Here is a 10,313-nt window from a genome sequence, read left to right as displayed (position 1 = left end):
TGAGGGAGGCTGCAGAGACGACAAAGGACTTCTTGGAGGTTTTAATCATCCAGCGGTTCTTCATCTGCAAAGTATCCGGTAAGGTTTCCAAGGTGACTTCGTTCAGAGGAATGATGTGTTGGGAGCTGTACTTCCTTTTGTTGATCACGATGGTTCCGTACACAAGAAGGTCGTTGAAAAGGAAGAAGATCCGCGGCTTGGCTTTCTTGCGGCATTCTTTGGTCAAAATGCCCTCGCCCAACAGGACTCTTCCTGGCACAGCTAGCGGCTGTCCCGATGCCCCAAAACAGTGCTCTACGGCAGCGATACGCTGGCTGTTAATCTCTGTATTCACCAGGTGGTCCACCATCTCAAACAGTCACCTGGAAGCAGGAAGAAAAACAGAAGAGGTAACTGACAATAATGGCTTCTGTCCTGAATTCGCATTAAACACCCAATGTTTCATATCTGCAGTAGTCAAATTCACAACTGCAAGCTTTTAAAAGAAGAAACTGGCATGCCTAAGTAGTTTGAGACCAAAGTAGTTTGAGACTTCTCTAAGTAGAATTGGTTCGGAACCCAAGATGTTCGGGACCCAAGGAATTCGAGATTTCTCTAAGCAGAATTCGTTCAAAACCCAAGAAGTTCGAGACTTCTCTATATGGTCCCTCCAACTGATTCACTTGAAACGTGGTGCTGGAGGAGACTTTTATGGATACCATGGACTGCCAAAAAGACAAATACGTGGGTTCTAGAGCAAATCAAGCCTGAATTCTTTCTAGAAGAAACTCTCCCTAAAAACTGATGCTATCGTACTTTGATCATTAAAAGACAAGACTCACAGGAAAAGACAATAATACTAAGCAGCAGGAGAAAAGGAAGACCCAACATGAGATGGATTGACTCAATAATGAAAGCCACAGACTTCAGTTTGCAGTATCTGATTGCAGTACCTGCCAAAGACAGGACATTTTGAAGGTCATTAATTCATAGGGTGGCCATAAGTCGGAAGTGACTTGAAAGCACATAATACATGCACATGTCATTCTATTTATTTATTCATTCATAATTTTGATTTGTGAATCATTCTATCCCTGAATACTCAGGGCTCTGAGCGATGAACAACAGAATTAAAACATCAGGATAAAAACACTTCCTTGCCTATTACCCCTTAAAAGATGAACATCCAATGCCTAAACAAATTCTACTGCAATATTAAAATGGTACAGTCCAGGAAGGACCATACCTTATAGTGTTTCTTGACATATGGTGTAGTGGTTAGGAGTGCGGACTCTAATCTGGGAGAACCGGGTTTGATTCCCCAGTCCTCCACATGCAGCTGCTTGGGTTAGTCATAACTTCTTTCAGGGCTGTTCTCTCAAGGGCAGTTCTCAAGAGAGCTCTCTCAGCCCCACCTACCTCACGGGGTGCCTGTTGTGGGGAGGGGAAGGGGATTGTAAGGCGCTCTGAGACTCCTTCGGCTAGTGAAGAGCGGGTTATAAATCCACTTTCTTCTTCTTATCAAATATTCCAATGCAGTTTAGGGCACAGGATCAGAGAGTTTACAAGTGGGAACCCGCAAGGACTTACAGGAGGCTTCTCATTTCCCCCTCTCCCACTATTTCCTCTTTCCCCTTCCTGAAAACCTCCATACTTTGTGGAACTCGAGGTGGCTTACAATGCAGTCCTAAGTAAAGCTGTCTTAAAGCCAGTTTGGTGTAGTGGTTAAGTGCGTGGACTCTAATCTGGGAGAACCAGGGTGGATTCCCCACTCCTTCACTTGCACCTGCTGGATGATCTTGGGCAAGCCATAGCTCTGATAAGAGCTGTTCTTGAAAAAGAGCAGTTTCTGTCAAGAGCTCTCTCAGCCCCGCCTACCTCACAGGGTTTCTGTTGTGGGGAGGGGGAGGGAAAGGAGTTTGTAAGCCGCTCTGAGACACCTTTGGGTAGTGAAGGGCGGGGTATAAATCCAATCTCTTCTCTTAATTTCCTCGTACACCAGGGTGAGCTGAAGTTTACCGAGAACATGCACCCATTCCCATCTACCTTCTCACATGTCCCTAACATATGACTGGTCGTTGGCCAAGGAACAGAAGCTCAGATTCCTAAAGATCAGACAAGGGTTAGGTTCCCTTTCTGCGATGGTTGTGCAACCGAGCATTCTAAAAGACGTTTCTGCACATACAACAGGCCTCCCACTATGAACAACCTTTGCAGGGATTCTGAGGAAATGAAGACAAACGGTTTTACGAACAAAGCTTTGCGTCCAGAGGCACCTTCAAGACCAACAAAGTTTAATTCTAGGTATAAGCTTTTCTGTGCATAAGTGTTCCCTCCAAGCTGAGTTAGTGTAAGCCAGGTCACAGATTTTTTAGCCTCCGGCTCACACATTTTTGTCTTAGCTCGGGAAGGACGGCTCCAAAGCAAACTGATTTATGCCATAGCCAAATTGCTCACTCACAACTTTAATGCCAGTAGCTCAAAAAGTTGAATTTTTGCTTGCAAGACCCCACAGCAGAGAGAGAGAGAGAGAGAGAGAGAGAGAGAGAGAGAGAGAGAGAGAAAGATTGGATTTATACCCCGCCCTTCACTTGGAGTCTCAGAGCGGCTTACAAACTCCTCTCCCTTCCCCTCTCCACAACAGACACCCTGTGAGGTGTGTGGGCCTGAGAGAACTCTGACAGAAACTGCTCTTTTTCAAGGACAGCTGTGCCAGAGCTTGTGACTGACCCAAGGTCACGTCAGCAGGTGCAAGTGGAGGAGTGGGGAATCAAACCCGGTTCTCCCAGTAGAGTCCGCACACTTAACCACTACACCAAACTGGCTTAGAGGGAGCACTGGTGCGCGTGCGCACTTCTTCATATATCTGAATATCATATATATCTGCTGCATTACCAGACAGCGGCACTCCATTCTGATCAATGTACTGACTGTAATATATGCAGCAGAGACCACTGGTTGCAAGGTAATCTATAAAAACTACCACTGGCGGGGGTGGAGGGATGCTGCATAAAAGCCATCTGGGGGAAGAAACAGAACTCTCAGCACCTCTGATCTCAGCGTCCAATTGAAGTTGAAACACAATTGCTGAAACCAGCACACTCCAATTACATATACAGATATTGAAAGAGACGGCTGCAGCCGGCTTTTCATCGTTATTAAAGAGAGGCTGTTTCCCCGAAGGGATCTTGGCGGGAGACTTTTGGTAACCTCATATCACAGAATCCACTGCGGGCTGATTAGTTGCGCCGCACTCTTCCGTCCCCTTTCTCCTTTACAACGTAAATATTTTGAGCGTTGCACACGATGAGATTAATTGCGGCCTGCGGAGCCAGCCGAATACAAAAGACCGAAAAGCCTGGTCCCCAGCAGGATGCGCCGAACGCCCCTCCCAGCCCACAAAGCCGCAGTTGCTTCAAAGCCAACTGTTTTTGGAAGGGCCCAGAGGGATCAGCCCAAAGGGAGCCCAACACCCTCTTTCCAACAGTGATTGTCGGTTGCTTGTAAGGGTCCCACGAGCCCGTCCCCTGTCCTTTCCCCCCTCCGTCTGCTGATGATTTGATTTAATGCATTTCTACACCGCCTTTCTCCCAAGAGGGACACAAAGAGGCTTACTCGGTTCTCCTCTCCCGCATTTTATCCCCACAACAACCCTGTGAGGTAGGTTAGGCTGAGAGAGTGTGACAGGCCCAAGGTCCCCCTGTGAACTTCCATGGCACGAGTGAGGATTTGAACCCAGCTCTCCCAGATACCAGTACAACACTCCTAACCGCTACACCACACTGGCTCTCATTCACATACGGCCACTGAATGTGGAGGTTTCGTTTAGGCATTTCTTTAAAGCGCTTTACTATTCATCCCCCCGCTTTTCAACAGACTGCAAGACTCTTTGGAAAAGGAGATGGGAATTTAAAAAACGACAATAGTTTGCATTCGGTACGCAGAGAGCCTTTTCAGGATTGGGGATCCTCACCGGATGCCATGGTGAAGGGCACTGGAGAATAAATCGGTGCAGTGTAGTTTATGCCAATGATACAATATGCAGTGTAATCCTATGAAAGCCTACTCACAAGTAAGTCCAACTGTGTTAAATCAGATTTACGCCTGGGTAAGAATACATATGATTGCAGCCTTAATTTGGGGACTGGTTTGATAGCGGCAGTGGCTGAGTGGTTAAGACACTGAACTACAGACTGGAAGGCTGGTAGTTCAGCAGTTCAAGACCCGAGTGTGCTGCATGACGGAGTGAGCTCCTGTCTCTGGCCCCGGCTCCTGCTCTCTTGGCTGTTTCCACTAGAGAAAACAGTGTGGGAGGAAAGGCGGGAGCCCCTCCTCCCTGCACCAAACTATTTTTAACGGTGGATTCCCAACAGTATGACGGTGAGAGCCAGGCCTGCCAGATCTGGGTTGGGAAATACCGGGAGACTTTGGAGGTGGAGCCTGGGGGGGGGGATTTGGGGACGGGAGGGACCTCAGTGGGGTGTAATGCCCAAAGTGGCCATTTGCTCCAGTTGAACTGATCCCTATCATCTGGAGATCACTTGTAAAAGTAGAAGATCTCCAGCTACCACCTGGAGGCTGGCAACCAGGGCTTGTTTGTAGAAAAAGCCCAGCAGGAACTCATTAGCATAACAGGCCACACCCAACAGCAGAAACGCATTAGCATATTAGGACACACCCCTGATAGCACAGCTCATTAGCATATTAGGACACACCCCCGTGTTACCAGAAGTGTGGTCATTCAGCCACACCCACCTTTTGCTTCTGTTGACCTTGTTTGTTGTCAAAACCCAGGGCCTTTTTTTGTAGCAGGAACTCCTTTGCATGTTAGGCCACACACCCCTAATGTAGCCAATTCTAATGAGTTTCTGCTGTTGGGTGTGGCCTATTATGCTAATGAGCTCCTACTGGGCATGGCCAACTCAGGAGCCAGCCGGAACTCCGTTCCAGTCCAAAAATAGCCCTGCTGGCAACCCTACGTGTGACAGGCTGGGAAACCCAGGCCCGGCTTGTGTCACGTCACGTGTATCATGTAGTTGCAACCCTCAGTCCTGCCAGGAAGACAGGACTCCACTGGTATCATAACAAAATTAATTCCAGCATAAGCGTTTGTGAGTCAGCGCTCACTTCCGACGACTCGAGAAAATCTTAGGCTTCAGTGCACTCTGTCCAGCCTTTATTTACAGCAAGGGAGAAAGAGAATAAGAAGAAGAGATTGGATTTATACCCCGCCCTTCACTTGGAGTCTCAGAGCAGCTTACAAACTCCTTTCCCTTCCCCTCCCCACAACAGACACCCTGTGAGGTGGGTGGGGCTGAGAGAACTCTGACACAAACTGCTCTTTTTTCAAGGACAGCTGTGCCAGAGCTTGTGACTGACCCAAGGTCATCTAGCCAGGTGCAAGTGGAGGAGTGGGGAATCAAACCCGGTTCTCCCAGATAAGAGTCCGCGCACTTCACCACTACACCAAACTGGAAAGAGACACCAGGCGAGGCCATGGCCGATCTCCCCAGCCTCGGAAGTTATATAACTGTCCAGTCCCTTGCAGCCTGTCACGGTTCATTAGGGTCGCTCAGTCACAATGGACAGTTTGGGAGGCACCCAGAAAAGCAGGGACTGTGCTACAAAAACATTTGGACGGAATTGCACAACAGCTGGGCGAAAGGTAAACACACCTAAAGATTTTTTTGCTTCCACACAACAGCCACTTGGCCCCAGCCCGGCATGCAGATGTTCCCTTTAAGGAGGAAATGCTAATCAGGATAAGTTAGTTCTTTAGCAAATGAATAATGAAGGACATCCTCTCACCAACTCTGCACTGTCAAAAACAAATCCAGCAGAGTTTGACGCAACTGTTTTATCCTGCTTTCGGCACCCCTTTGGACGGTTTGATTTCAGGAGGCCTTCAGGTCCGGGATGGCCATTCGCCTGCACTCCCACCAGTGTTCCCTCTAAGATGAATTAGTGCGAGCTGGCTCACAGTTATTTAGCCTCCAGCTCACAGATTTTTGTCTTAGCTCAGGAAGGATGGCTCCAGAGCAAACTAAATTATGCAGTAGCCAAATCGCTCACTCACAACTTTAATGCCCAGTAGCTCACAAAGTAGTTTTTTTGCTCGCAAGACTCCACAGCTTAGAGGGAGCTTTGCCTCCCACATGCACTTTTGCAAGGTCTGTAGACTTATCTTAGACTCCCCAGAATGTTTGGTGTAGTAGTTAAGTGCGCGGACTCTAATCTGGGAGAACCGGGTTTGATTCCCCACTCCTCCACTTGCAGCTGCTGGATGACCTTGGGCAAGCCACAGTTCTGTCAGAGCTGTTCGTGAAAGAGCAGTTGTCTCAGAGCTCTCTCAGCCCCACCTACCTCACAGGGTGTCTGTTGTGGGGAGGGGAAGGGAGATTGTAAGCCGCTCTGAGACGCCGAGTGAAGGGTGGGGTAGAAATCCAATAGCATCATCATCTTCTTCCTCTTCACTGTGAAATTTACTTTGTATATAAAACAATGTTTTTAAGGTCCTTTGCAACAGAGAAAATCTCGAAAGTTCGGGCACTGTACAATGAGAGTTGATTGTTTAAACAGTAGGACGCTGTCACAATGTTAGTGTGGCAGACAGCACATCAGACTGGACTCTAAGAGACCCAGGTTCAAATCCGTGCTCGCCCATGAAGCTTGTTGCTAGATTTTGTACCCAGTCAATCTTTCGCAACCTCTCCTACCTCACAGGGTTGCTGAAAGAGTAAAAGGGAGGTTGGGAGAATCTTGTATGTTCCCCTGACTCCTTAGAGAAAGGATGCAATCAAAATTTATCATGAAGAGAGAGAAAGAGAGCGTGATCTTTATGTGCAGCTACTTGGAACGATAAAGCCAGATGTACTCTCGAGGAAGGGCTCACAGAACCGCACCTGTCCTCACATGCAATCCAGCAAGAGAGTGTTTAGCACATGCTTAGCCTTTCTCCTTGAGTCGTGGGACTTTAAGAGTCCTTTGCTTTCCAAGGAAGGGCTGCTACCCAGGCCAGCAGAACAATACTCCTTTGAAATGCCACAATAGCAAAGTGCACCCCCCCCTCTTCATTTACTAAACACAAAGTCCCTCTGGGATGGAGAAGCAAAAGGCAATGCTAGAAGAAAGAGCACACTTCTGTTGACTCCTACTTAGCAGTAAAAGGATACGTGCATACTGCACAGGAACAGATTTCCCCAAGTATAACAGACTGTGAAGGTGGAATCTGAACTCGTGCTAACAGTCCAAGCACTGGGAGTCATCCTTTGGGAGCTTTCAGTCAATTAATGCCCGATGTGTGAAGATTAACAGCTAACTTGTCACCATGGGGTTTCGAGTACCAAGCAATGGGATGTTGGCAACTGTGACAGGAACCCTATGAGTCTGACGTCCTAAATTTACCCTACAAAGAAGGGACCATTGTTTGTACAACTAGAACTGGGGGAAGTAGTCCATGGAGAAGGTGACACCTTTCTTCCGACAGCCATTCACTGTGTTGGATCTAGCACAAAATTCTTGCTGGCACTGGTGCTCTTTCACAAGCAAAAAACCCATTACAAAGACCGTGGTAGGTGCATGCGCTAAGTAAGACGTATTGTACCCTCACCTGCATTTCTGCTTGTGCAAGACACAGTGCAGCCGATTTCTGAGTGGACCAATTGCACAATGAGGGAGAGGATCTGGAATCCAACCTGACTGTAACCAAACCAGCGCAAACTAATCCTTGGGCCATAAGCGTTCCACTACAGTCGCCAAACCCGAGGCTGTTTTAAGTTCTCTTAACAGAAGAGCTGACAGTATCCTGACACTGGCTGTAGTCAATGTAAAACAGAGTCTGCACCAAGCCTGCACCAGCTACACAAATTATTCAGAATTCCCTATATCTATTCTGTATGTGTTGATCAAAAGCAACAACCTGTACCAGGCCCTGAAGATCCAGCCCCTGGTGAAAGGAAATCACCCTCAGGTATTGAGAGTGTTTCGAGATTCCCCCAGATACCGCCCACTTTTTTCCAAGTCCATCTCCATCCTCATATGGTCTAGAAACTTACTTCTGTTTTTTGTTCTTCAAGGCAAAAGCTGACATTCTTCAGATGCTGAATTCTGTACTCACCCCCCCCCATTTTTGCACTGAGTCAAACAAACACACAACCGCTGAGGATAGCGATTTTTATTCAGCACCAATAACACCCTGCCAACAAAAGTCCACATGGTCAAAGCAATGGTATTCCCAGTAGTCATGTATGTCTGCGAGAGTTGGACTATAAGGAAGGCTGAGCGGAATAATAGATTCTTTTGAACTATGGTGCTGGAGAAGACTCTTGAGAGTCCCTTGGACTGCAAGGAGATCAAATCAGTCAATCCTAAAACAAATCAACCCTGACTGTTCCCTGGAAGGCCAGATAATGAAAGAAACTGAAGCTCAAATACTTTGGCCACCCAATGAGAAGGGAGCACTCACTGGAGAAGACCCTGATGCTGGGAAAGATTAAAGGTCAAAGAAGACGGGGACGGCAAAGGATGAGATGGTTAGACAGTGTCATAGATGCAACGAAAATGAAATCGAGCCAACTTCAGAGGACGGCGGAAGACAGGAGGGCCTGGCATGATCTTGTCCATGGGGTCTCGAAGAGTCGGACTTGACTGTGCAACTGAACAACAAAAAATAAACCCCGATTTGGGCTGACCGGGAAAGCCATCCTGCTCTCCGTGGGTTTATGACCCCAAACCTAGAAACCCACCTTGTTCGGTGCCACAGATTTCTAGCCCTCTTGCTCAATCCATAACAGATTCCTAAATTAACGCCAAAGGGACAGTGGCGGGGCAGAGATTCTGAAATCGGAGGACCAGTGGTGGACTCTCACAACATCGCCCATCTCCTGCAAGCCATTTCAGCCCGATGACTAACAACATCATCCTGCCCCCGCAAGCGATCCCTCTATATTAACCCCAACTTCCTTGGTTTCAGAAGGAACTTGCTGGGAGCCGCAAGAGAATGAAAATGAGTCACGCTGCTAAAAACACAGCTAGCTACAGCCATGAGGCTGCAAACCCAAGAACCTTTTTTTCCTGGAAAGAAGCCCCACCGAATGAAGTGGGGCTTTTTTCTGAGTAAGACCTGCTTACAGTTGGCCCCTGAAACAGTGACGTTTACTGCAGCAGACGGGAGCAACTAGTTTGCTTTTTTAATTTACTTCATTTATGCTTACAAAGTGGCTTATATCATTCTTCTCTCCTCCATCTGGAGACCAAGTCCTATGAGGAAAGGTTGAAGGAGCTGCGTATGTTTAGCATGGAGAGGAGACGACCGAAGAGCTGTCATCGAGAAGGTGGCAAGGAGTTCTTTTCTGTTGCCCCAGAAGGTCGGACCAGAACCAAGGGGTTGAATTTAAATCAGAAGTGTTTTCGGCTAAACATTAGGAAGAACTTCCTGACAGAGTGGTTCCTCAGTGGAACAGGCTTCCTCGGGAGGTGGTGGGCTCTCCTTCTTGGGAGGCTTTTAAACAGAGGCTCGATTGCCATCTGACAACGGTGGTGATTCTGTGAAGTTAGGCAGATCATGAGAGGGAGGGCAGGGAGGGTTGCCTCCGTGCTTAGTTCTTGTGGCCCTTTCTTACATGCCCAGGGAAATGCTGATCACCACTTTGGGGCCAGGAAGCAATTTTGGCCAGGGATCCTGGAGGTTTTTGGTCATCTTCTGGGTGTGGAACAGCAGTCACTGTGGCCGTGGAGGGGGAGGCATTTGTGAATTTCCTGCCTTGTGCACGGGGTTGAACTAGATGACCCTGGAGGTCCCTTCCAGCTCTATGATTCTATTCTATGCGAGACAGGTTAGGCTCAGTGTGTGTGACTGGCCACCCAGCAAGCTTCTGTGGCAGATCCTAGTCTACCACTCTATCCTCTACGCCACACCGGCTTCAGGAATTCAGGCTCTGCACTTCTTTGCTTCCTGTGAAGGTCGGGCAGGTGGGAGAATGGGGCAGAAGAACCTTCTCTGTGGGTTCTTTGACCCTCTGGAACGCATTTGCCTCCAGAGATCGATCTGTGTCAAACGGTAATATTCCTCTGTTTGGCTCCCACTGACGCTTTGTCTAGTCCATCATCAAACTGATCTCCAATAATGTTCGTATGAAGAAGTTTCCCTTCTGCTGACTGCCTTTCGAGAGACCCCCTGTGTTCTGACTGGTACTGGAGACACATCTGATGAACCGCTTTTATTTTCCAGTGTCAGCTATCGGTCTCTTCTCAACTGCGGCCTGTTACCAGCTCCACCCCATGCCCAGCTAGGGATATCGGAAGGAAGGAAGGAAGGAAGGAAGGAAGGAAGGAAG

General features: G+C 48.0%; 1 protein-coding gene across 1 annotated transcript in view; it reads right to left on the bottom strand.

Annotated features, from left to right (window-relative positions):
• The window catches only part of PLEKHF1 (pleckstrin homology and FYVE domain containing 1), a 17,024-nt gene that overhangs the window by 1,247 nt on the left and 5,464 nt on the right, over nt 1–10,313 (bottom strand). The window contains exon 2 of the mRNA XM_015426020.1: nt 11–362. Within this exon, the coding sequence (XP_015281506.1) occupies nt 11–349 (339 nt within the window). The 5' untranslated portion in view covers nt 350–362. The remainder of the gene's footprint in view (nt 1–10; nt 363–10,313) is intronic.

The sequence above is a fragment of the Gekko japonicus genome, unplaced genomic scaffold (genome assembly GCF_001447785.1).
Source record: "Gekko japonicus isolate JY-2015 unplaced genomic scaffold, Gekko_japonicus_V1.1 scaffold5134, whole genome shotgun sequence".
NCBI lineage: Eukaryota > Metazoa > Chordata > Lepidosauria > Squamata > Gekkonidae > Gekko > Gekko japonicus.
Note: the sequence above shows the minus strand (reverse complement) of the source record. Positions and strands in the feature narration are given on the sequence as shown.